This window comes from Salminus brasiliensis, chromosome 13, assembly GCF_030463535.1.
Source record: "Salminus brasiliensis chromosome 13, fSalBra1.hap2, whole genome shotgun sequence".
In the NCBI taxonomy this organism is placed as follows: domain Eukaryota; kingdom Metazoa; phylum Chordata; class Actinopteri; order Characiformes; family Bryconidae; genus Salminus; species Salminus brasiliensis.
In genome coordinates, this window is record NC_132890.1 from 1438757 (window position 1) to 1466034 (window position 27278).

General features: G+C 42.8%; 3 protein-coding genes across 4 annotated transcripts in view; 2 read left to right on the top strand and 1 right to left on the bottom strand.

The window, feature by feature from the left end:
* Positions 1-15563, top strand: part of LOC140575308 (chromodomain Y-like protein 2) — a 37433-nt gene extending 21870 nt beyond the window's left edge. Inside the window, exons 4-7 of the mRNA XM_072695570.1 lie at positions 6420-6592; positions 7286-7496; positions 9330-9473; positions 10600-15563. Of these exons, the coding sequence (XP_072551671.1) occupies positions 6420-6592; positions 7286-7496; positions 9330-9473; positions 10600-10758 (687 nt within the window). The 3' untranslated portion in view covers positions 10759-15563. The remainder of the gene's footprint in view (positions 1-6419; positions 6593-7285; positions 7497-9329; positions 9474-10599) is intronic.
* A 1435-nt stretch (positions 15564-16998) lies between these two features.
* Positions 16999-20470, bottom strand: cmc2 (C-x(9)-C motif containing 2). Of its 2 annotated transcripts, XM_072695183.1 has the most exons (5): positions 20325-20470; positions 19873-19943; positions 19184-19285; positions 18398-18469; positions 16999-17314 (listed from the first exon to the last, which is right to left on the bottom strand). In XM_072695183.1, exons 3-5 carry the CDS (start codon positions 19262-19264, stop codon positions 17231-17233), a joined length of 237 nt encoding a protein of 78 aa, XP_072551284.1. In that variant the 5' UTR covers positions 19265-19285; positions 19873-19943; positions 20325-20470; the 3' UTR covers positions 16999-17230. The 2 variants fall into 2 exon arrangements, with proteins under 2 accessions (XP_072551284.1, XP_072551283.1); XM_072695182.1 differs by lacking the exon at positions 19873-19943.
* A 788-nt stretch (positions 20471-21258) lies between these two features.
* cenpn (centromere protein N) lies at positions 21259-26716 on the top strand. The gene is made up of 10 exons (XM_072695339.1): positions 21259-21523; positions 22113-22158; positions 22881-22940; positions 23068-23141; positions 24329-24502; positions 24594-24695; positions 24775-24829; positions 25132-25241; positions 26039-26162; positions 26465-26716. Exons 1-10 carry the CDS (start codon positions 21353-21355, stop codon positions 26584-26586), a joined length of 1038 nt encoding a protein of 345 aa, XP_072551440.1. The 5' UTR covers positions 21259-21352; the 3' UTR covers positions 26587-26716.
* Positions 26717-27278: the final 562 nt, after the last annotated feature.

The window sequence follows — 27278 nt, forward strand, 5'->3', positions numbered from 1 at the left end:
GGTTATCATCACCACACTTTCCTCCTCCGGCGTTTTTATCTGTGAACCGGATACGTTTTCATTTCTCTCGCAGGGAAACTGAGCTCATCATCATATTAATTGCTAATTCACTGGACAGCTCGGATGGAATGAGGAGGAAGAGAGTCATACGTTGAGTCCGACACACATTCCCAGTCTGATTAATGAGAGGATTCATGGGACAAGTGAGAGAACTGGCAGCGAGCTTCTGCTTGTAATCAGCAGTACGGTTATTATACTCCTAGCGAATAGATGGAGACCAGATAGCTAAGTGTTGTGCCCCCTCTTTAACCGTCCTACACTATATGTCCAAATGTTTGTGGACACTACTTCTATAGTCAAGTCAAGTCAAATTTATTTGTATAGCTTTTTACAACTGTTGTCGTCACAAAGCAGCTTTACATAATTAGTCATTAGTAAAAGACAGAGACCAAAAAAAACTAACATAAGAAGACATGAAGGATCAAAGACCCTCAGTGAGCAGCCAACGCAAGCGACTGTGGCAAGGAGAACCTCCCTCAGAGCTGGAGGAAGAAACTTTGGGAGGAACCAAGACTAACAAGGGGGACCCGACCCGACCTCCTCTGGTCAGAACTATTGAAACATTATTGATAAAGTTACCAAACCAGATACAACAGATAGTTAATAGTGGTGATATTAATAGTGGCAGATAGTTACGAGTCCATTTAGGTCATATCATGGTCATTAAACAGGTAGCAGTGGTAGGCGGGTGAGCCTCTGGTCTGGTATGGGTGGTGGTCGGGGCGGGGCCTGCTGGTTGTCCTGGTAGGTGGCAGCTGGTCTGACGCAGGTAGAGGGGACCTCAGCGGTCAGTCTTCCTGCAGGTCGGGCTGGGTGGTCATTTACTGGGAGAGGGTAAAGAGACAGAGTTAGTTCTGAGAGGATTTTATGGAGAGCAGAGAATGTTGAGCAGTATCAGTGTTTCGGACTATAGAATGTATTCAGCTACTTTAAGCTGCACCAATTGCTGACACAGATGTGCACATGCACACCCACAACTATATGTATATAGTCTATATAGGCAGTTTCCAAGTCAAGTCCCAAGTCTTAATCAAGTCTCCAGGTGTAGTGCAGTTTATTGTCATTAATTATCACAAAGTAGCTGATTTGTAATCTGTTAAATTGACAGCATGTATGATATTATTTTTTTATTAGCTATATTTGAAATAAGATAATTTAAAGTGCTAAACAATGTTTCAGTCAGTCATGTGACTCAGTATTGTTTATCACTTGAATCATTGAATAGACTAATAATTTAAAGATACCTCTAATCTTAGACTCCACTAAACACAAGACAATAAGGTGACCACTCTGCTATTTGTCCAAGTCCTCTCAGAAGAGAGGGTCTTCAGTCTGGGTTTGAGGACAGCGAGTGTTGGACTCTGCTGTTTGGACACCCAGGGGAAGTTCGTTCCACCACTTCGGTGCAGGACAGAGAAAGGTCTGGACGCTCGTCTTCCGTGGATTTTGAGGTATGGCGGGTCGAGCCGAGCCGAGCTGGAAGGGCTCTTGGTGCAGATCGGCTTTTGACCATTGCCATCAAGTACGGAGGGGCTGGCTGGTCCAGTCTTGTCTTTGTAGGCTGGAGTCAGGGGTTTGAATCTGATGAGGGCAGCAGTTACAGGAAGCCAGTGAAGAGAACCCAGTAGTGGAGGAGCTGAACATGGCTGAATTTAGAAACATTGAAGGCGACCCGTGCCGCTGCAGTCTGGATAAGTTTCAGGGGCCTGATGGTGCGTAGAGGGAGGCCTTGACGATCTCCTCCAGAAATAATCAAAAATAACAGACCCACATTTGGGAAATCACATCATGTCCTCTAAAGACAGAAGACAGGCTTGTCTTGTTGGAAGGTTGGAGCTCCAGGCACTTTAGACTCCACCGGTTTTAGATATTGACTGGAAGCAGCCTTGCCTAAACCCCTGTGCTGGTTTGCTGTAGAGCCGTTTCATCCCTGGCACAGCTCCTCGGATCCTCTGAGCAGTGTGAACAGTGAGGGTTGAGTAAGCCTGTTAGCAGAGTGTTTATCTGTCCTCTCCCCCGCGCCTCTCCACGCGGCTTCCAGCAGCTCCGGCACGAGCGCCCGGGCGCATGTGTTTAGCCTCGTAAATCGCTCTCGTCCTCTCCACTTCACAAACAAGTGTTGTGGGGAAATGAAAGGCGGAACAGGGGTGACGCATCCCAGCGGATGGAGGCTTTCAGCTGAGACTGCTGCTTCGCTTTCTGCTTCTCGCTTTCTAAAGCCACCAACTGAAAGCCTTATTCGCCTCAGTTTCCCCAGATCGCTTTTTAAGTCTGTCATGCTTGGCCTGGTTATGTGATATGGGATATTAGGCGTGCTTAAAAAAATGACCAACACCCTCATGTGCAGGATTTGTGTGTATAGTTAGGGATGTCATTAGAGCTCTTCGTCATTACGGCAGAACTTTTAGAAGTAAGTCTGTCACAGTTATCCAGGCACTCAGTCCTGCCATCAAGGTTGCTGTAATAATGAATCAGCAATGATTAGTTGAGAGTTTGCAGATTTAAGTTCTTCAGATATTGGACTGGTTTGTACCAGACTGAACAAAGAGTCTGTTTATATTGGAGTTCTGGAGTTTCAGCAATGATCCACTCCTACCATACTCCACTGCTATACATACACATACTTAATCAGCATGGACTTTAACACTGAGGATATGTCCAGCACCTACTCACACTACATTAGCTCTAGCCTTTTATTATCTCTCTGTCTAGTTCTTTGTGTATTGTTGTTTGTTTGTTTGTTTGTTTGTTTGTGCTGTGCAGGTCGACCTAAGGCAGATGGGTTCCTCGGACTGAGTCTTGGTTTCTCCCAAGGTTTCTTCCTCTAAGCATGAGGGAGTTTTTCATTGCCGCTGTCGCCACCACCTCCATTGTGGTGTTTGCTCATAAGAGGTGTGGATCTGGATCTCTGTAAAGCTCTCTGTATGGCTCGACCCGCCATCCTTTAAGATCCACAGAAGACGAGCGTCCAGACTTTTTTCTGTCCTGCACCAAAGTGGTGGAACGAACTTCCCCTGGGTGTCCGAACAGCAGAGTCCAACACTCACTGTCCTCAAACCCAGACTGAAGACCCTCCTCTTCTGAGAGGACTTGGGTGAAGAGTAGAGTATTATGGTCTCCATATTGACTTGTGTTTAGTAGAGTCTAAGATTAGAGGATCTGAATTTTAGTCTATTTAAACTAGCTGAGGTTCTTCTTCAGTAAACAGTGAAGCTCTTCTGTAAGAACTCTGGAGAAGATCGTCTGCTAAATGCCTTAAATGTAAATGTAAACATTGAATTGAATATTGCAACAAGCAAGCCCACTGTGATGGAAGAGGAAACGCCACTAATAACTAAAAATAAAATGTGGTGGATCTATAAAAAAGGTGGATCTATATATCACCACTATCTGGCGGAAAAACAATGTATCTCCATTTTGGTCGTTTTTCAATTTTGGACATAGGATTAGATAAGATGACAAGACACCCATATTCAAGACACCCCCAAGACACCCAAATTACTTGCCCAGGGGCCCAACAGTGGCAGCTTGCCGAGCCTAGGAATGGAACCCACAACCCTGTCATCAATAGCCCGGGGCCCTTACCACTGAGCCCCCATAATGTGAATGTGGCAGTGGTTCCTTACATTGGGTCAGAACAGAACCAGAAGGTGTGGTGTGTTGGAAGCAGGAAAATAAAATTGGATAAGCGTGAACATCAGGCAGGTCTTGTGGAGTGTTCCCTCCTGGTATACAGCGGTCAGTACCTACCAGAAGGGCTCCATGTGAGGACAACCGGTCGTTAATGCTCATGAAGGTCCGACCTCACAACTTACAGGACTTAAAGGATCTGCTGCTAACATTAGTCTTGGTGCTCTAGAGACCACAGCAGGACACCTTCAGAGGTCTTGTTAAGTCCATGTTTCGATGGGTCGGAGGATCTAGCATGGATTAGGCCGGTCATTTGAAAGATTTGGCTTTTTTAACAGTGATTTCCATCATTTTCTGTAATATTTAGAGACTTCATCATAAAACTTTTTTTCTGAGACCGTCTGACTGAAGCTGGCTGCTTGAAGTGGAGCAGGCTTTCTCAGCCTTTTGATTGGCTCAGAGGTCTTTGTGTGAGAGGATTCATTTTCCCACTGTTCCCAGCTCAGGCTATTTGCCACATTCCTCTTTGTTCTGAGTGAGTGTATTAGAAATGACGCTGTAAACGGATCCTGCACTTGTATTACAGGGTTTTTCTTCTGCTGCTTCTCTTTGGCTGCGTATAGATTGAGGCTTATTCCTCTGACCTCAATCCGTGTTCTGAGAGCAGGCTGGTGAGGCGTAAAGACTAGGGAGTGTGTGTGTGTGTGTGTGTGTGTGTGTGTGTGTGTGTGTGTGTGTGTGTGTGTGTGTGTGTGTGTGTGTGTGTGTGTGTGTGTGAGAGTGTATTTGGTGACCTCAGGCTGTTCCATAGACACCATACAGTTCATACTGAGAGGCATCTAAAGGCTGCTTGTCCTTAGAACTGAATGTACAGTCAGCCTCTCGGACTATAGGCTGCCAGCCTGCAGAAACAGAGGAGCAGTAATCAGCTTGGTCTTACTCTGACAGCACACTTTGTATGCTGTTCTTTAGTACAGGCTTCGGGTGGGTGGCAGCCTGCGCTGTGTACTTTGCATCTAAAGTAAACGCAATGCGTTGAACAGCTCATGTTTTAAACAGCAAAGCTCTGCTTCTCTCCTTCTTCAGAAACGGTAACACGTCTTCAGTCATAAGGGAGGACCGGATGCTTGGTCAGCATCTCTTTGTGGTTTTATTCATAGCTCCTGCCTGTGTTTGTGTGTGTGTGTGTGTATATATGAATAAAGCTCCACAACCAACGCCAGGCAAAATTACCGTCCGTCTGTAGCATGCAGAGGTGCTATTCTTGCTCTCGACCCTCATGATGTTAAACTACGTCTGGATAGACCGGCACTCGCGCCGCTCCACGCGCCAGCAGTCCTGTAGAGGAGTATTCTGCATGGCGAGCTAGTCAGGGCAGGTCGTTCAGTGCTTGCTGGTTGTAGGTATTTAAACGCCAGTGTTGTTAAAATGACAAGAACAGGAATCCAGATCTAAACAGCAGGATGCTCCCAGACTCAGCCCTTACCACAGTGTTAACAGCTGTCTGGAGTGGTGGTGCACTATTCTACTACGCAGTGAAACCCCCACACACATCCAACCAGACCAATTCATTTATTTAGCTTTTAACACCTGGTGTTGTCACAAAGCAGCTTTACACAATCAGTAATTAGTAAAAGACGAGAAATCAATAACAGAAAAAAAAAGATCCAAGACCCCCAGTCAGCAGCCAAAGATCACCGTGGCAAGGAGAACCTCCCTCAGAGCTGGAGGAAGAAACCTTGGGAGGAACCAAGACTCACAGGGGGGACCCGACCCGTCCTCCTCTGATCAGAACTATTTATAAATTATTGATAAAAGTTACAGAACCACCTAAACTGCTGAACTGCTCAGATGTGCAGCATATTCATAATCATAATATAATAATCAGGGTGTAGAATAAATTAATATAGTCATGGCAGTGATGGTCAGAGTGATGAGAGGAATGATGGGTAATAGTGGTGATGTTAATATTAATAATATTAACAGCTCCATGCTCTCCATGCTCTCTATGCTCTCCAGTGTGAACATGGATTGTTAAACTATTTAGACCCAGTAAATAGACTCATACAGAGGCATGCAGAAGTTAGTAAGCAGCAGGATGAGCTGATCTCCATTTGAATCAATATTAGCTCATTTATTTTATCTTGTAAAATTTTACATTAAGAGAAAAAGAAAAAATCACTATGCAGAAGTTTGGACACCCCAAAGGATTTGGGTCTTAGAGCTTAATTAGGTCATTAGGGCTATTGCTATTACTATTGCTTAGTGATCATTATTAAAAGGCAAAGTGATGCACATTTCAAAGCTTTATAAAAAACTCTGACTCCTCAAACCTCGTCCCACCAACAATCAGCAGCCATGGGCTTGTCTAAGCAGCTGCCGAACACTCTGAACTTCACATTTGTTGAACGTCAAGATTGGTAAGAAGATGGCAGACTGTTTTCAGGAGCCTTTTCCTCAGCTCCTGAAGTAGAAATGGAAACTAACAAGAACGATGGTTCATTGGTTCACTCTGTTCTACTGTGCAGCCACACCAGAATCAATAGGACCAAAAATGTATATTTATTCATTAATGTGGTTTTAAATCATTAAAACATTTGATATTTAGTCATTTATCATCTGAAAGTATTTAAATAATATATATAAAAATGACACTAATACTTTCGCAGCTCGTCAAAGCTGCCACAGACTGATGCCGGCCCTCACACTGCCCCCTCCTCTTTCCTCAGATCATGAAAGAGATGTGCCGTGCCCTGGGGAACGCGGCGGTGGATGACAGCAAGCTGCTGCTGCTCAGCGCGGTGGGCAGCATCTTTTGCAGCGGCCTGGACCCCTCCTATCTGATAGGACGTCTCTCCACAGATCGCAGAAAAGAGAGCAGCAGGATCGCAGATGCCGTGAGGTACAGGGAGAGAAACGGCCACAGACCTTCAGGCTTCAGCGGTCTGACTATTCTCAGTTGACCACCCAGGACCATATCAGTCCGTAAACCAGGGTGACGCAGGTGACGCGGGTGGCGTCTACTTTAGATACTCACCACTCTCTTAATGGAAAACGCTCCAGGTGGAAGAGCTGCACGGTTAATTGTGTATTAATGGGACTCAGTGTAGGCCTCTGTGATCAGGTATTCATTAAAGGCTGTAATTAACACATTTAATTAAATGGTTGCTATGAAGGGCACTAATCTAAGTGAGCATCCTGACAGATCACTTGAATTACAGCTGAATGTTCTGCGTAGGGTGTGATGACCATGTGTTCACACAGCTTGACAGTTAGTTATACACCTTCCCACATAGAGCACAGTGACTACACACTGTAGTGTAATACTGGGCTGTTAATAGAGATTACTAAATTAATAAAGTGATTATATTAGTGTTTATTACTGCGGTGAATTCTTTAGTACTTGTAAATTTTGTGTAAATTTTTGTAAATCCACTCCCAGAACCCCAGTCTTACTGACCATTAAATGAATAATCGATTAGTACATGATCAGAAGTGGATACACTAAATCACAGTGCTGTACCTGCTGACCTACTGCTGATAGTAGCACAGCCTCACAGCACAGCTCTGTTCTCCATATCTTCTCCCACTTCAGAGACTTCGTCAAGGCCTTCATCCATTTTAAGAAGCCCATTGTAGTGGCCATCAATGGGCCCGCTCTGGGCCTCGGAGCCTCCATCCTGCCTCTGTGTGACATTGTGTGGGCCAGTGAGAGAGCCTGGTTCCAGACCCCATGTGCAGCTCTGCGCCTTACGCCCTCCGGCTGCTCCTCGTACACCTTCCCCCAGATTCTCGGAGTGGCTCTGGTAAGTGTGTTCTGTATTATGGATGCAAATAAATGACATATTGTAATTTCTGTATTTTCTGAATTTTAGGATTTGCAGAAAAGCTTTTGTAGGAAATTTCTTGGTGAATTTCCAAACGCGTTCAGTTTTTGTATTATTTTAGATTTTCGGATTCTGATAAAGCAATAGAAAAGGCCATGTGTTATTGTGTTATTGTGTGCTGTTAGTTCACCATATCACATGAATCAGAGTGTTTTATTGCTTTTTTACAACCGTTCAGAAAAGAAATAAAGTAATAAATAAATAAATCGAATGAATGAATCATTTAATATGTTTTAATTTTAGCATTTCCCTCCGTCAGATTATAGGTTGTTAACATAGGTCCGTCACAGTAACAAACTCATATAATATTTTTAGTTTGATTGTAGGTCATTCTTGTTATTTATTTATTTATTTATTTATTTATTTTGCTCAGGGTGTTTACGCTACAACCTGGTTTAACGATGTTCAGCGGAGGGATACAGAAATCGCTCTGTAACATAACAGCACTGTTAGACTGCTTCTCAACCAATCAGCTTGCCTGGCTGGAGATACCTGTAATTACAATTACACAACAGTGTAAACGTGCCGCAGTGGTGGCTCAGTGGTTAGAGCTCTGGGCTATTGATGACAGGGTTGTGGGTTCGATACCCGGGCTCAGCAAGCTGCCACCCTTGGGCGCTCTTGAGCAAGGCCCTTCACCCTCTCTGCTCCCGGGCTCTGGGTGTGTGTGTACTCACTGCCCCAGTTCACTAGTGTGTGTGTTTACTACCACAGATGGGTTAAATGAGGAGGTGGTACATTGCATCTAAAATAAATAAATAAATAATAAGCTGGACATCATCACATCCCCCCCCACACACACCATTTGCCATAACGAACCTGGTTTACCCCAGAAACTGAAGCTGTCTTTAGTCTTTACAGCTGCTCAGAAGATTAAGAACATTCTCCAGAGCCTTCAAGCTGCCCACAAGACGCAAACCACGTCACCGACTGCAGACAGCAGGCGAAAATAATACAGTGAACGAGCTGAAGAGATCCTGGTCGTGAGAACCAATGAATATTAACCTGTTCCAGACTGATGGAATGAAGAAAATGCCACCTCATCTGTGAGACGTGATGTTGGACGCATGTATAGCTGCCAGCGGAACTGACTCACTTGTGTTTATTATTATTATTATTATTATTATTATGTAACGGTCGGCTAAATTTATCAGTCTAACTGTTCAGAGCTTCAGAAAGGATGGTGCTTCATCCTGCTGCAGGATAATGGTCCTGAACATAGGGTTATAAAGCTAAAGGCCCCCCAATGCTGCTAAAATAACTCTGACTCATCGAGGTATGGACTCTGCTGGACCTCTAAATGCTTCCTGTGATGTTTGTCACCAAGATTAAATTAAGCAGCAGATCCTGTAAGTCCTTTAAGTTGTGAGGTGGGTGGAGCCTCCATGATCATCAGTGAGAGTCTTGAGTGCCCATGACCCTGTCACTGCTTCACTGGTTCTTCTTCCTTGGAATACCTTTGGTAGGTATTGACCACTGCATACCAGGAGAAAACCCCACAGGACCTGATGCCTGATGTTTTGGAGGTGTTCTGACCCACATCGCTTTGGTTCTTGTCAAAGTGTCTCAGATTCTTACGCTTGGCTTCACACACATCACCTTCAAGCCCTCGCTGACTAATATATAGATCCACTCCTTTGATAGGAGCTATTGGAACCAGATCATCAGCGTTCTTCACCTCCATTTCTAGTGGTTTTAATGTTATGGCTATGTGGAAGTACAAGTCATTGATGTCTTCCTTCATCTCTGCAGGCCAATGAGATGCTGTTCTGTGGAAGGAAACTAACAGCACAGGAGGCGTGCAGCCGTGGGTTGGTCTCACAAGTCTTCTGGCCGACCACCTTCAACCAGGAGGTCATGTTACGAGTGAAGGAGATGGCCGCCTGCAGTGCTGTGGTAAGACCCACCTCACTACAGGTTTACGGAAGCTTAATCCTAATCTTTTTACAGCTCAGAGCAGATATTGCTATTAAAGTGTTCCTGGGTGCTGTAGAAGTACAGAGCACCCTGAATCACTGAGCAGTGACCCAAACCCAGTAACCCATTTCAGGCAGTAAAAGTGAGTTGGGTTTTATTGTCCATAGAAAATCCATAACAGTCATTTTTTCAAGGATGTGATTTATTTTACACACTGTTCAGAATGACGCTGTAAAGCAAGTACTTCAGCTCCTCGAGGGCTGGCTGTATAAACCAGAGTTAAGGTTATGGGACTCCCTGCACAAGACATTCATCAAACACTCTTAACAATTATTTTAAAATATTAAATTAAATTAAATTACATTTTTGTTGTTGAATACTTTTATCAGAATAATTTTAATGTATAATTTATTGTTATAAATATTTATTATATTTTAATAAACGTTATATTTAATTGTATAATTTTGTTGAAATATGTTGGAATATGTTGGAATAAGCTTTAGAGGTGTGTATGTAGGCTGATGTGAGCTGATGTCGGTGAAAGGCACAGGTGTAGGGGTAGCTTCCATATAGTGCCGTACTGTAGGTTAGGAAAGTTCTATGATGGAGAAAACCCACTTTTGGTTCCATGAAGAACCATGTTTATAAAAGAGATTCCTACTGAATCGTTTAAAGAACCCTCCTTTATTCTTAAGTGTAGAGAAGAGTAACAACATTGGTGTTAAAACACTACGTCCAAATGTTTGTGGACACTCCATCTATCAAAAGCATTCGGATTGACATGAACCTATTGCCAGGCTTAGGCTAGAAGGGTATACAGCCCCCCAGCATTGAGGAGCTGTGGAGCAGTGGAAGAGCGGTGTTCTCTGGAATGGTGGTGGAGGAGCTCCATCCAGTACTTTTGGATGGGATGAGGTCGGGATGAGCTGAATGCAATCAAATCCTCACAGCAATGCTCCTTCAAAATCTAGTAGAAAGTCTTCTTCCCAGGACAGTAGAACTCAGCTCTTTTTAATACCCTTGATTTCAGAAGAAACAATAAATGAGCAGGTGTCCCAATACTTTTGTCCTTATAGTGTAATCATCCTCTAATCTCCTCATGTAGGTTCTGGAAGAGTCCAAATGCATGGTGCGCAGCATCCTGAAGTCGGTCCTGGAGGAGGTGAATGAGAAGGAATGCCAGATGCTGAAACAGCTGTGGTGCTCCACCAAAGGACTGGAAGCTCTCTTCAGCTACCTTCAGAATAAGGGATATGATCCCTAATGTCCAGCCCTCCAGTCTTCTGAAGAGTCGTAGGCCCTCAGCCCTCCAGTCTTCTGAAGAGTCGTAGGCCCTCAGCCCTCCAGTCTTCTGAAGAGTCGTAGGCCCTCCGCCCTCCAGTCTGTGTGAAGTGTGTCCACAAGGCCTAAGACCTTCATCAGCCTTGGCATGAAGCTTCACCCCTTCAACGGAATCGAGACCAATCAGCATGTTTGGGCACCTCCACCTACACTCTTACAAAATCAGGTGCTACAGAGGGTTCTTTAAGCGACGCCATAGAAGAACCAGCTTTGCTTCCATAAAGAACCATGTTTATAATAGAGATGTGTGATGAGGAGTGTAAGGAACCTCTTTGATGTTTAAAACAACCTTGATGTGAAGGTTCTCTACCAGATTAAAGGATCCTCACATTTCTCTATAGATGCAAAAGTGGCGTCCCTCAAAGAACCCTTTGCAGCAGCTTTATTTTGAAGAGTGTAGAGCAGATGATGATGTCATATCCTCCGAATGAAATTAAACTAAGCCAAGAATACAATGTTTTTGTTTTACTATCTATTACTGCTGATCCCGGTTCTCAGAGGGGTTCGGTTCTGTGGTGATTCTCACCAGCATTCTATACACTGAAGATCTGTCAAATAATGAAATGCCTTTAATGTTTTCATTCTTTATTTATTTGAAGTCAAGCCATTTTAAAAGGTTGAACGAAAAATTGAATATAATTCTATATAAGACGTGTACAGTGTAGATAGACTGTTTATTTGTTTTTGTTTGGTTTTCTCATCTCTGAAGGGGTGATTTTCATACCAAAGGCAATGCTGTTGTTGTTTTTATTATTATTATTATTATTATTATTATTATTATTATTAATACCGATCTCTTTTTTTTTTTTTTTTTTTTACACGTTCTGATCATATATTAGGGATGTCCCGATCAAGTCCCCCCAACCCCCCGGATCCAATCCGAGTCTCTTAATGCTGACTATCTGATACCGATCCAGTCCGATCTTTATGTTTCTATAACTAATCCAGCCCCACAACTTGGATAAGCTGTTCTGATCCACAGCAGTAAAATCACTATCGTAGTACCGGCTTGTGAAACCGACTGTCTTAAACTCTGTAGTGTTTAATCTCTTACAGTCTGACTGACCTACCAGACCATTCAGCTCCCAGCTCCTTTACAGCTCTGCAGTCTGATCGCTCAGTGTGTGTGCATTAGCTTTAGCATTAGCATTAGCCTCCTCCTCAGTTCTGAATGGGCCGTTCAGAGCTGGTTAAGAACCAGAGAAAGAAGCAGGGTTCTCTCACTGGTAGAACTGAGCATTTTCACCATAGTCTGGTTTCTAATCAGGCGGAATTCCAGAGGAAGGACGGGAAGGGAAGAACGTTTAGATCTTCCCAAATGGAGAAAATGGGCTAAAAGATCTTGTCGTTGCTCAGATACAACCGAACTGGGTGTTTTTAGCGGCGCAGAGAAAAACGGCAGAAAATAGAGCAACATTTAGTGGAAGAGTGACGAGTTCAGATCCTACTAACTCGCTCTTTACCTGACACTCTGTGGCCGTCTGCTGTCGCTGTGTTACGTAATTGTGCCTAGAGGACACCAGAGGGTGCTCCCTTACAGCTAATCTAAGGCAGTGGATCTCAACCTGTCAATCACAAATGCCTGGATTGGCCCCAGACTCACTGGATGGGATCGGGACATCCCAATCGTATACCATTGTCCTTTATCCATGTGATATATGGCATGGCATCAGTCGAGTGCAATAGTGACGGGTTTGCAGCAGACTCTGTACGAACCGTAGTGGATCAAATCCTACGGTCGTGCACTTCATCAAGGCTTATCGAGGTTGCCGTAGATCCACAAAGTTAGATGCTGCAGATTACTGCATGTTCCAGCACCCTCACCGTCTTCAACACTGAATTATTTGAGGTTATATGAAGAACTGACATCTCAGTGTCTCGTACATTACTTGCGTACGATTCGTGAGTCTATGCAAATCCAATAGCAGGGCGTTTTTGGCTATTTATCTGATCCACACCAATGCATCACTAACTGAAGGAGATCTCAGTTCAACATGAAGTGACGTGAGAGTGTGACGTCCTTGATTACTAATGAGAAAAGGACTGCTTTCAATCATGTGTGCTGCTTTTAGCCTTTCCTCTACTGCAGTGGTTCCTAACCCTGCTCCTGGAGGACCTCCTGACCTGCACATTGTAGTGTTCAGCCTGTTCCCAGCACTCCTGATCCAGCTGAATAATGAATCAGCTAAGTAACAAGTCATTCCTGAGTTGAAGGTGGAGGTGTTGGAGCAGGAAAGCGCTGGAATGTGCAGGGCGGCGGGTTCTCCACGGCCAGGGAACCAGGGAACCACTGCTCTACTAGACTATGTGCATATTTGTTTATGTCCTCGACGGGGACTGAGGATCTGTAGCAGTGTTATGATTACTTATTGCATGCAATACATATATTTGACTCGGCACAGTGGAATATTTCACAAGATTTCTATGGTTAAATGTTAAAACTGATGGTTTCAGTAGATCTAACCACAATTCCACAGACAGCAATAACCTGAATTCCATTCTTCCAAGCCCTGTAGAAACTGGTAGAGTGTAACGAAGTCCACATATGTCCAAATATTTGTGGACCCCCTTTCTAATGAATGCATTCAGCTACTTTCAGTTGCACTCATTGCTAACCCAGCGTGTCTAGTCCCTGTAGAGAAGAAGTACTGCCAATAGAATAGGACTCTCTGAAGCAGATCAACATCATGACCCTATTGACTCCATGCTACCTAATGCCAGGAGTGGGCTAGAGGGGTATAAAGCCCCCCAGCATTGAGCTGTGGAGCAGCACCATTTCTGGAATGATGGTGGTGGAGCTCCATCCAGTACTTTTGGGATGAGTTTGGGAGGTGGGGATGATGAGGTGGGGTGGTGATCATTCATCCAACATCCTGACCTCACTAACGCTGAACTGTTGCTGAATGCAATCAAATCCTCACAACATTGCTCCTCCAAAATTGTGAAAGCCTTCTTCCCTAGACAGTGGAGACAGTTACTCCAACAATAGAAACAAAACATAATGAACAAGCAGGTGTCCCAATACTTATGTCAATATAGTGTATATGGATGGAGGGAATGCACTGCTTTCCTATGTATTTGGGGATGAAGGCAGCCCTCCAGCAGTCAGGTGTGTTGGTGAAGGACTCTTCTGTCATCGCTGTGACAGTTTGAGGTTAGTGGAGCGCCGAGGCAGAATCCAGATTCACTGCCTGTCTGATTCCCTCTAGACACATTATTAGGTATATCTATCCTGTGGTATCTCTAAATGCAAAGTTATGCGTGTGTTGAACTTGTGAATATATTTAAAAGCAGATAGTCAGAGGATTATTTTAATGTCACACTTTGTGTATTTTTGTATAAAAGAAAACAAAAACGAAATTGAAACATTTGGTTTCTGTTCCAAAGTATCCGATCTACTAATCTACAGTCTCTCCTGCACTTTCTGTCCATTAGGCTGTCGGTGTTGTGGAGTGGTGCAGATGTGGCTGTTCTCTCTGCATGTATATACTGGTTTATATACGTACAGGTCATTGTAGGTCTGTGTTTTGTACAATATCCCGACATCCAGCTGTTGTACAGAATACACAAGCAGAGTTAGCGGTGTGACGCCCTGTTGTGCTGTGGGATTAATGCATGCACATCATTGTAGATACGTGTCGCTTGTCAGATCTTTATATTTCAGGGTATGTTTTGTATGGCCGTAGTTAGTAATGTTAGAAATATTGCACAGTTTATTTTTTTATTTATTGAGAATTACATAGAATATCTTGCAGTCAATCCTGTGGATGAAGAGTGCCATTCGATAGACACAGTATGGGTACATGTGTTCCTCTTCTTTCCTGCTGTTCTTCCATTGTTTTCAGTGATTTTGGCATCCAGATTATTATTATTATTATTATTATTATTATTATTACTATTACTATAATTATTATTATTATTATTTGAGATAGTATAAGAATATACCTGCTGTATAACTGCCCTGTCCGTGTATGCAATATACATGCATATTTAGTCAAACTCGGGTTCATTTTGTTTTTGTGTGAAATATCTTTTATTAAGTAGCTGATTAGAGTACTTTTATTTAAAGCTGTGATGATTGAGGAATGCTTGGTTACATTAGACGAATAGCGTAAACTACTCATTACTTCAGTACTTTATGAATATACTCACTGCTTTTAAGAGCCAACTTTGTGTTTCCAGAGAAAATTGCGTTGTGCATATATTACATAGCAATTATGACATTGTGGTTCCCATATAATAATCAATACTTCTATCATTTATGATTAGTTGTGAAATTTCTTCAACTTTTCTTTAATATATAATATAATGGAACTTTGTGCAAAAACAGCTGGATTACCTGCACAGGTGAAAAGATTGTATCTAAAGAAAATGAAGAAAAATGCATTTTTGGTGTCGTTCCAATGTTTACAACGTTAAACATGCTCATATTCATGTATTTGGCTGTAAATTTTCCCTGGTTGCTTTCTGTATCTCTTAAATCTATATTATTAACAGCCTCATATAAATGACTGAGTTAAGTTTCACCTCTCGTCCCGGAGTCTATATGTATTGGGTCAAGTCCTGTAAGGTCTACACTGCAGAAGTTTAACGTTCCCATTTCTCAGGCTAGTTTCGGAATATTTCTGGGTGCCTTAGAAGTCGTATTTCCTCTGTGTCAGTAGGATGCTCTGTCTTCGTTGTTGTGGGGTGGGTGAGCAGTATCTAATAAACGACACAATTAATGCAGCTGTTGGGTTCTCTGTGTGTTGTGTTTCCCTGTCATGCAGCCATGTGGACAAATCAGGACATCGCATGAAAACCTCCCCATCTGTCTGGATTTACATATTTAACATGTGGAGATCTGATCTACAGTACTGAGAGATGGAGGCAGGGCGGTTCTAGATTACCACTGTACTGGGGCACAGCTGTACCCCTTTGCCTTCTTTAAAATAGTACTAGTTCATATTATTTAGATTGTTAATAACATGTTATTTTAATATTTTCATTATTATTATTAGTATGTTAGTAATATTACTGTCACATGCATTCATTAAATGTTTCCTGTGATTCTGTCTTTGCATCATCAGCTCAGGTTCTATAGAGAACTGCCACGGCCTTTAGGGTCAGTAGTGTTCGGTTATATTGGTGATCTCACAGCACTCATTTTGCAGGCCTGTGTTATCAATGCCCCTTTTATTAGCTGACATAAGTAAGGCCTACTAGTTTAATAAAGGGCTTTGCTTTAATGGTCTAATATGTATTATGGAAAGTTTATGCTGTATATTAATGGCTACAATCATATATAAAACATACAGCGAGGAGCCATCATGAGCTTGTCTGTTGCATGGCTGACTTTATTACTTATTAATGTCTGTGACTCTGCTCAAAACACCCCAAATAAACTGACTCTGAAAGCTTCAGCTGAACAAGCTTTAACAAAGACGCTGGGGCACTATGGGAAATGTAGTGCCTGTAGTGAATTAGCAGGGCGTGTCCTGCAGGAAAAAAAATTATTTCATTTATTATTATCAAAAAATCAGGGCCAGACGCGAGACCAGAGCCCACAGTTTCAGAAGTCCTGGTCTTTTTATAGGTGTTCTCTGGCAAACCTGAGATCTTGCCCTGATGTTTAATTTTTTTTTTTTGACAGTACTGGTTTCCTCCTCACACACCTCCACACCTCTCATTATAATCAAATGCTTGCTGTCTCTTTCTGAGGGTAGAGATCATAGAAATCATCCACTTGACCTCAGCTGTGGTGAGATCTACCTGCTGCCATGATGGGATTTTAGGCCTGTTGGAGTCTTCTTTACTGATCCTGAGGTTCTGCTGTTGGGCTGAACTTGCTGGGACGGTCTGACCTGGTCATGCTGGTCAGCTGTTCCACTGGTAGATGATTTTTTGGACAGTGGAACAGCGGCTAATTTCTGTTTCTGTTCTGAGATCTTTTTAAACCCCTTCCATCTACAGACTCCTCTGCATCTCCACCCTTCTTCCTGAAGGTCTCAGAGAGCTCTCTGGATCTGGTCATGATGGTGATCTTATTCACCCCTCACTTCAACCATCAATCAAGATCAGACCAGACTAATCCTTTGGAAGTTCTTAGGAAAGCTGTTATAAATCCGGCCCCAGGTTTTCATGCAGTACACACACCACACACACCACACACGACCACTGCTGAGACTTTCATCCATTTAATTCGCTGATTTTACACCATAAAACTGCATTGTTCTAATAATCAATTTCAGCAGTGTTTCCACACACGGCACTAAACGCTCTCCTCCAAGGTCCACGATGATCAACATCCTCCACAGCACATCACACATGTCCACAAAGTCACAGCCAACCCTGCGAAAGAAAAGGTCCCTGTGACCATGTCCATGCTGTCTCCCGTCCTGTCTCCCGTCTTTGGCTCAGAGTTGAACTTTAGGTCCTTCCTTCAATCGCTGTCTCATCCTGGCTGCGTGAGCCTGGCTCTGCTCCCTCTTCTCTTGATACTGGACAGAAGAACAGAGAAACCCACAGAACTGTGATTCGGAAAGCGGCCTGCAGAGAGGGCTCTTCTAAGACATACACGGTACGTCCAAAAGTTTGTGGACACTTGCTAATCCAACCTTTCTTTTCTAGGATATTAATCTGGGACGCTTTTTTTTTTTTTACTGCATTAACAGCTCCTACATTTCTGGGACAGATTTGATTGCATTCAGCCACAAGAACATCATTCTCAGGTATTGATGTTGGATGGTTAGTTGTTGCTAGAATTAGCAATACCATCCGACACTAGGCAGCATGTAAATATGACTTAATGACATCACAAATATGCTAATTAGCGCATTACCTCATCCAGTGCCATTTAGCGACTTTTCAAGCAGGCTACTTTAGCCACTTTCCTCTGGAAAATGTTGCCGACACTGATTCCAACTCATCCCAGTGATAATGGATGGAGCTCCATCAGTCCAGTTCTACTGTCCCACCGCCCAATGCTGGGGGCCTTCACACCCCTCCAGCTTTCCTTTGGTTTAGCTATGGCTGCTCCAGAGCCTCCTACTGGCAATGCTGTTCTATTATAAGCTCCTTAAAGAATCTGAAGTCCAAATTGTAAGGGCTGTCTGGAGACTTTTGGAAGTATTTATGTGAAAGTAGTGTCTCTGTACAATAATAACATTAAACACAACTTCTCCTGACCAGAAATCTGTCCACAACTTTTATAGTTTATTGAAAACCTTTCAGCCTAAAGCTCTGCACACTAGTCAATCATACAGCGTTCTTCACAACGAACGTCACAAAGCAGCTCTACAAAAATCCGGGTCCGAGAGGAAGAAACCTAAAGGCCTACATAGTTTTAATGGAGCGTTAATGAAGGGATAAAATCACTGATAAGCAGGTGTGTACACCGTGGCCTGCAGTACCATGAAGCAGTTCCTAATAAAACATGGTACGAGGAAGGGAACCTCTGCTCGATAACAGATGGAGGTGGTGGGAAAGGGAACCTAAAACATGATATTATTGATTAATATTATTTTCCCATTAAAAAAAATTAATAAAAAAAAACAAATAACACATCATAGTTGCAAGCTCACCTCTTTCTTAAGACACTCTCGCATCACACGATCCAAACTATTACACGTCCCAAAGAACCTGAGGACGCTGTGCTAAAAAGGAACATTCACAAAAGTAAAAATTTATTAAATTATTGAAAAAAAAAAAGGGGAAAAAATGGAAAACCATTTCTAATCAGACCAAATCCCAGATATCAGGCCCCTGTACAGGTAGCTCAACTGAGAGAGGAACCAGAGAGTATTGTCCATGGGTTCCATGTTGGCCCCACATATGGATGGCCACCAGGGTCAGAAATGGGACCAGTGGGTTGTATACCACACATGGGGACCTAGATGGACCCATGTGAGATTAAGGTGGGCTGTAAAGATGGGGCCCGTTTGGAAAGCCTAACAGGGTCCCGGTAACAACACATGTACTCAGAGCCCATGCCCAGCTGGATTCATTCCAAATATTGATTATTCGGCTATTGATGACATGGTTGTGGGTTCGATACCCGGCTTAGCAAGCTGCCACTGTTGGGCTCTCTGCCTACCGGGTATGTGTCAGTGTGTGTGTTTGCTCACTAGTGTGTGTGTGTGTGTGTGTGCGGGTTAAAAGCGGAAGCCAAACTCCACCTGTGTCCAACATTAATGGTGAAGATGGTTGTCTTGTCTAAACCCAGTCCAACTGCTGGTTACCACATACAGTTTTTAATATATATTTATAAATATTAATATTCATAATACATATTTAAAATATTTTGTAGGTTGATCTATTTTTTCCAGTGAAGGAACAGGCTAGATGAACAGACAGGGGCGCTCTCTTACCTCTTTGTGGCACTGTTTGAGGAGCGTTATCAGTTCATTGCACTCATCTGTGTGTAAATGGCTGGACAGATCTGGGTGCATCCTGAGTTAAGGCTTCTTAAACTGCAAATACACACAAACACCAAAACGCCGTATATTTAATAACGCAGGACCTGTATCGATCCTCACTCCTCATTAGAAATGCTGCACATACACACAACCAGCTCTGGGTCAGAGCATCTCCACAACATCAGCCAGGTCTTGCTGGGTGTTCCCACAAGGACAACCAATGAACTGGCGACAGGGTCCATGACCAAGGCTCATGGAGGTCCCACCTCACAGCTTACTCACAGGACCTTTACGAAGACCTTCAGAGCTCTTGTGAAGTCCTGTTTTGTTTTAATAATATTAGGGAGGTGGTTTTAATGTTATGGCTGCTGGGTGTATTGTGTATCTCACACTAAAGGATACTACAGCATCCCCATCCCATCCCATCACTCATGCTGGGGTCGTCCTTCCTTTTTTTTTTCCTGAACAAGAGAAAATGAAATATTCCAGCGATGAGTTCAATGTGTTTGCAGATGTTTACAGCAGATCTTCAGATCTTCTTTTAACATGGTGTAGAGCAGTGGTCCACGACCCTGGTCCAGTCTACAGTCCTGCGTCCCCTGAACACAGAACAACTAGCCAAGGTGTTATTCAGAGCTTACTGGGTGTGTCAAAGCAGGGGAAACACCACTGGTTCTCCAGGACCGGAGCTGGTTCAGTAAACTGGCTGAACCTGTGGAAGAGAACACACTGGCTAGCTCCAGTTCAATGCAATAGAGTTCAGCCCAGGCATCACAATGCCCACCAAATGTGGGGTTGCCAAGTCCATTAAACTTGTTCATTAAGCTGCTGAGGAAGCTCTACATTACACAACCCATCAATACTGTGCATGATTAGGTCTATGACGTGCACGGCCTGGCAGCACAAGGGCAGAGGGCAGAGGTCTGACCTCGACCAGGTACCCAGATCTACAGCATTAAGACAGAGCAGACACACCTGGGTGCGCTCTTTAAACCGACACCATGGTTCTGACCTGCAAAATAAGCAGAATCCGTGCAACACAAACAACAGATCCAATGAAAACTTCACACACAGGGACTCCCCAATCACAAACCTGCCGCTAGGTGTCCAGTAAATTAAGCATGAAGTCCAGACCTGAGGTTTTTCAGCAGACAGTAAGTCCAGCAGTCTTTATGCTGCACGAAAACATTACAATGTCACGTTGCTTCCACAGAAAACCATGGCGGAGGTGAGGCCACTCGGGTTTCGGCCAGCAGATGGCAGCACCACCCACCAACATTTATATAAGAATACTAATATAAACTCATATACAATTTATATAAAATAACACAACTATAAACATTCACACACACGTCGATGTAAATATATATTTATATATATTTGTCTCGTAATTCTTTTCTAAATTTAGCAATCGTTTTGAACAATCCGAACAAGACTTTTATTTTGAAACAGATGGCAGCACCGTCAGTTTAATGAAACTAATAATATTAATACATATACATACATAAGTATTCATGTCAAATGATATGCAATAAAATAATATTCATACCGATATTTATTAACAGTTATTATTTATTTACAAATGTGGTTAATTTCTACCGCCTCGATATTCGCCTACATTGCATTTAAACAATCCAGGACTTTTATTTTGAAACAGAACGCGGCACCGTCCGGCAGTTTATTGATACTAGCTAATATTCATTCATATATACGAATTATCATGAATTTAAAAAAAAAAAAATTTAATTGTATTAATTGTTATTATGTATTAAGTGTGGTTAATTTCTACCGCCTCGTTATTCGCCTACATTGCATTTAAACAATCCGGGATTTTTATGTGGGCCCTTATTTTGAAACCGGAAAGTGCGTATTCAGTGACGTAGGTGTGTGTTTTCCCCCGCTGATCTGAAATCAGTTCTCGTGTTTTTCCGGTAACGGTTGTGAAGGAGAATCCGGCTCTCAGCGCTGATCCAGGATCAGCCGGAATGAACAGCTTTATAAAAGCCCATTCAATTCTTGGCGGTTCGGGCTGTTGTTGTCGAGGCGGTGGCTGCGGGTTTAACACCGTGTTCCGCCTCGTTTTAGCGCATTTTTGTGAGATTTCGGGTCATTTAGCAGCAAATGGACGAACAGGCCAGAGCGATCTTACAGCGGGTTGTGCGAAAAACACCCAACAAGAAGCTGGAGCCCACCCTGAGAGCCTGGGGCTGCCTGTCCGAGGACCAGCTGCAGGCTCTGCATTATTCCCAGCCTAAATGGCTGTTTTTGGAAAACCTGATATCCAGGTGTGAGGTAACGTCACCAAACTGTTCTAAATACCAGGTACAGAGCCCACTGCAGACCCCCAGCCAGACCACCAGCTGGTTCCAGAGGGTCTAAGCTGGTCTGTGATGGTCATACTGGTTGAGCATGGAAATGATGGTCAGGCTGGTTAACAAGCTTTGTCATACCACTGGACCAGTGTGGTCATACTGGTCAGTCAACCCGTTGGTGGACGGGTAAGATAACTGGCTGGTGGACCAGCATAATGTGTCATACTGGTTGACAGATTAGATTAGGCTGTTGGGTCAAGCTGGTCACACTGGTGCATGTCCACCATGGTCATGCTGGTCAATATGCTTGGTCGTACTAAATGACCAGCTTGGTCAACTAGATCATGCTGGTAGACCAGCTAAACCAGAAGCCATCAAAAATGTAAACATGCTCTATACTGGTGGAGAGCTGAGCTTCTCAATCAGCTCAACCGGCTTGATCTGACCAGGCTGTCGATGTCAGCAGGGACAGTGTTTACAGATATCAGCCTGAATCACAATCCGGTATCTCAGATTGTCTAAAATATTGATAATCATATTATATCGATACTTTTTCTTTTCTCCTTCAGGAAAACCGGGTGAGCCTAAAAGATGTGACGAAGCTGGAGATGGTCTGTGAGTGAGTTTTCCGTATCCTGTTGCTTTGTTTTGAAGACATGTACCCTTATTGATCAGGGCCCACGTTTCCCAAAGCATCTTGATGTTGAGAGCATGTTCTCATGTTCTCATAATCAGAATTATTCAGCAGCCATTCTTGGTGATGCTCAGTGATGTTCTGGGGCTGCTTTGCTTCCTCTGGCTCTGGAACCCTGCAGCATGTGAAAGGAGGGCAAGATGGATTCAGTCCAGTGTCTGGAAACCCTAGGAGGACATGTCACGGCAAGCTTGGACCTTGTTGGATCTTCCAACAGGACGATTATCCCAAGCATATCATATAAGTCCACCAGGGCTTGGTTTCAGTAGAAGATCCTGGAAGCTTCTGGAGTGGTCGTCACAGTCGCCTGGCTTGAATCCCATTGAAAATCTTTGATGGGATGTGAGGAAGGCAGCTGCAGCAGCAAATCCAAGACCACCAGAATAGGAATGGGCTGGGGTTCCTCAGGAACGCTGCCAGACGCTGCTGTCCAGCTGTGCATTATGCGTTATGTGCAGCAGGTCAGAACAGCAGAAGGGTTCTACTAAGCACCAGAGATGAGGTCCTAAGCTGATTTTGAGAAACTCACTGATTGTGAGGATTGCCTAGAAGGATAGTTCCCGTCCCTCATGCTCGTTCAGACACTGATACCCCCACTTTTTATTGATTAGATGAATTCTGTGTTCTTTCTTTTTAACACTAGACCACATAGACAATCCTAATCAAGGAACCTGGCACGCCTGCCAGCTCTTTCAAGCAGAAGGTGAGTTCACGCCTGTTACAGATAAATAAGCTTCCCTGTTTTTCCTCAGAAGCGTGTTTTAGTGTGTGAACAAATGAAATGACCCTTCTTGTCTTCTTACGGCTTCACTTCACTGCTCTGTCCACAGATGATGCTCTATCTGTGCATTTCACACAGTTCAGGGAGAACTTCATCGCCCACTTGGAGGACGTTGTCCAACAGGTACGGAGCCTTTAGGGATCACCTTTCCACATAGTTCCAGTCTGCCTGTGACCTACGGCACATTTGGAGACCACAGACTGCTTCAGAATCTGAGAACTGGCCACTGGGCATTGCTTTCGGTCTAGGCGGTCTAGTTGTGGGTGATGAAGCAAAAACAGGATTTGACAAGGGTTAGGGTTAGGGTTAGGGTCTTCATTTGTAGCTGTGATAACATGGCAAGCTGTTTTTACCTAAAATGTCACCAGTCGTAAGACAATTTTACTCAGGATCTCTGTAATGCAGTATTTCCTAGTAGAAATTCTAGTTTCAGATTTTAACTTTTAGTAGTAATATCTGATCTACAGATCTATGCAGCCATTCTGACCAATCATATCCGCAGAGGGATATATCCTTGACCAGGCATATGTTATTATTGATTTACACACAATCTCAATGTTTAGTCCATTTAAGGTCATCTATAATTATTTTTTAGATTTTGGAGATATTGTAATTACCATGGCAAGCCATTTTTTCTTCTAACCCTTCTAGTCAGAAATTCAATTTACCCATGTAAACATTTAATGTGATATCAAGCATTTTGCTACTGAAAAATACCTATTTATCAGTTAATACTAGTAAAATATATATTTACATGTGTAAATTCTAATTAGGATTTAAAGCAAAAACAGCTTTCTATACAGTATTAATATCTACAATGTAATTCTGACTAGGTTTAGGGATTCATTAGTGAATTCTGAGATGCTAATTCAAGATTTCTATTATTTTGTTTTGGCTAGTTGTCAATAGGCTCTCTGTTGTTTCACAATATCTAAAATATCATTTTACAACTAACTTTAACATATATTCAGTTTTGACCTGTAAAAGCAGTAAAATTGCTGTAATCTAAAACTATAATTTAAAGTAAATAAATGTTAAAGTTAAGAAAGTGAGATTCCATGTAATTCAGTGGTAATATGTGTCCAGCCAGGTTTACATGTGATCTAGGATCTGTGGTTCTGGCAGCATGACTAGTAAGGATGGCTTTATAGATCTGATATTATTACTAATAAATATATTCGTAGCTGATTTCTAACGTTAGAATTTCTACTAGAAAAACTGAATTTGAATGTTTACCAGTAAACTAAGCTACGGCTTGCCTCGCTGTGGCATTTTAGACTCTTATCTAGCGGTGCTCGTTGTCTTCACAGGTCTCTGTTAGGACGAAGAAACTGGAGGATGGTGCTGTCTGGATTCGTATTGCGTGGGGAGACAACTTCAGGAAACCCAACCACCTCAAACCGACTTACATTGTGCATTATCTGCAGTCTCCCTACGTCTTCATCCACAGCCTCGCGCCCAGGCACAAGCCCTGCCTGTACCAGGTGAGATTTACCAGCTGTTGTAAACTGCAGCATGTTGACGTGTTGCTTCTACAGCAGTTTGACTTTACAGGTTTATTGATCTGACCCTTAGGCTCTAGTTCTGGCTACCAGACATGTGTCCATCAAAGAATCCCACCTGAGTTCTAGAAGCCTCACTGCAATGAGAGACCTTCTCATGAAGCAGTATCAGCAGGTAAGACTCTCACCATGTCTAGAATGAGTCTGTGTTTCTGTCTTATTAGGTTTGACTCGTTATCTGGTTTTATTCTCAGGTGTTTCCAACAAATCAGGAAAGGACTTTAAAAGAAAGAAATGCACCTCCTTCACGTGTGTACACTCCCCCCTCTCTCTCTCTCTCTCTCTCTCTCTCTCTCTCTCTCTCTCTCTCTTTTTTTTTTGTGTGTAATTGGTATTATTGGTAATTGGTTATATTTCTTTTTGACCATTTCCATTTGCTTTTTGTAACCCCACAACTTTAATTCTCTTTAATCATTTTTAATAATAACAATAAAAATGATATGTATTTATATAGTATATTTGATGCATTAAAATGCAGTTTAACGTGTTTTACAATGCAAACAATTAATAGAAATGCAGTCAATTAAAGTGTGGTTTGTTTCTCAATGCAGATCCCAATATTGAAAAAGAGCACGCTGAGAGCTCTGAAGGAAGGCATCAGATGGCCTGTGAGGCATTTGGTTGTGGGGTCCTGCCTAAGCTGGAAACTGCTGTGTACAAGGTGCGTCCAACAGCTTGCTAGTACACACACACACACACACACACTGCATGTGCAGAATGGTAGGACCATGTTAATGAGGATGGGCAATGTGACTATTTGTTTGCTATTGACTATAATAATTAATAAATATAATTAATAAACGATTAGTATAGTCAGTAAAACTATATAAAACACTGAACAACTGCATGTATCATGTGAATAAAAGAGATTTTGACCAATGATAGAGAGCTTGTAAATAACCACAGTGTAGTAACTGTTTATATTTCATAGTAAGGAGTAGTCGATTATAGATAGTAGCCCATTAAAGCAAAAATAATTCAAAATAATAAGAAAAGCTTCAGTGCTTTTGCTTTCTGGGAGTGTGGTGCTACTTTGTCCTTTGCTGGTGTTCATTCCAGTTAGTTTTACAAGCCTAAAAAGAGTATTTCCTGTGTATTGTGAAAAGGGTCTTAATAAATACACACCACATAATCGCACTTCCACCTCCAGCCACACAACTGAGTAAATGCAGCAGCCTGAAACAGCAGGGATTAGGATTGAATAGCCCAGTTTCTGCCTTTCTTTATTTTTTTAAGATGGATTTAATCCATTAAATTGATTAGAAAAGAAGGGTCAGGTTACGGGCACACTCTCGTCCATTTATTTTGTCTGTGTATTACTAAGCCAGGTGACTGACTGTGTTATTAGGTTTATGCTCTAAATATTGGGAGGATAATCCTTCAGAGACCTGCATTCTTATTAAATTCACAGTGTTGACGTGTTGGTAATCGTGCCTCTACCCCTCTTTTAACACACAGCTTGAAACAAGATACCGAGGCAACAGCAACACCACCCTTAACGATAACGCCGAACTCTTCAGAGGGGTGGTCAAGTTCTCCAGCAAGAACATCCTGGAGTCCCTCCGTCACTGTGTCTCTACAGGTAGGCAGCGTCCTGATAATAGTGGAAAACTACACGTTACTATGGTACGAACACGGCCGTCTGCTCAGCTGCAGTGTGTAGAGAGCCTTAAGCACAGGGGTACAACAGCAGGACCATATGTTCCTCTAGCAGTGCTGTGCATCACCACAGGGTGGCAGCGTACGCAGGGCGTCTGACTTTGAGCTGTCCTTGTTGCTGAGACGGACATGAGCACTAGCTAGCTGTCTCACTTTCTCACTGTTCACCTGAGTACCTGTTGTGTGCCTGAGATCAGTCCTGCTGTCTGTGTGCTGGTGTGACAGGCATGGCTGAAGGTCCTGTGACTCCCCTGCTGTCCTCCATCACTCAGAAGGGGAGGAACTACTTCGTGATCACTGACAAAGTCCCAGGAGCCGCCAGCCAGACTCCTGCTCCCAAGGCTTGATGCAGCAGATAACAAGGACTCTGATGTGTGTGTGTGTGTGTGTGTGTGTGTGTGTGTGTGTGAGCACTTGTTGGTGTTCTACAGTTTAATCTCTGTTCAGACAGGTTCGGTTCATTTTATAAAGTTTTAAATAAAGGTTTTAATTAAAAATGCCTGTTTTCTGTTTTACCAGGCTGCTGATGTCATTTACATAATCCAGTCTATTAATAACATTATATTTGAGCCTGTGATTCTGTTTAATGAGTATTTTTGGCAGAGTATTTTTATTATTAACAATAATTTAATATTATTATTAATCAGTAATATTTAATGTGCAGAATTAAATGAACCATCACTTACAGTATATAGAATAGTGTCCTTTATTTCTCCAGATGAGTTTGAAAGGAAAACAAGCAGCTCTCTCTAATGAGAGGCAAAATACACACTGTCAGCAATTGAGTGGTGTTGATGGACTACGTAGATCATGACCTAGTGTACTGCTTTATGATCAGAGCTTGATTTGAGGGTTGATATAAAGGCTAAACAAGAAAAACCCTCTTCAATGTGATGTGAACTTGTGTATATATACACACTATAGGGAAAAAAGTATTGGGACACCTGCTCGTTCACTGTTTCTTCAGAAATCAAGGGTATTAAAAAGAGCTGATCCTGCTTCTGTTGGAGTAACTGTCTCTACTGTCCAGAGAAGAAGA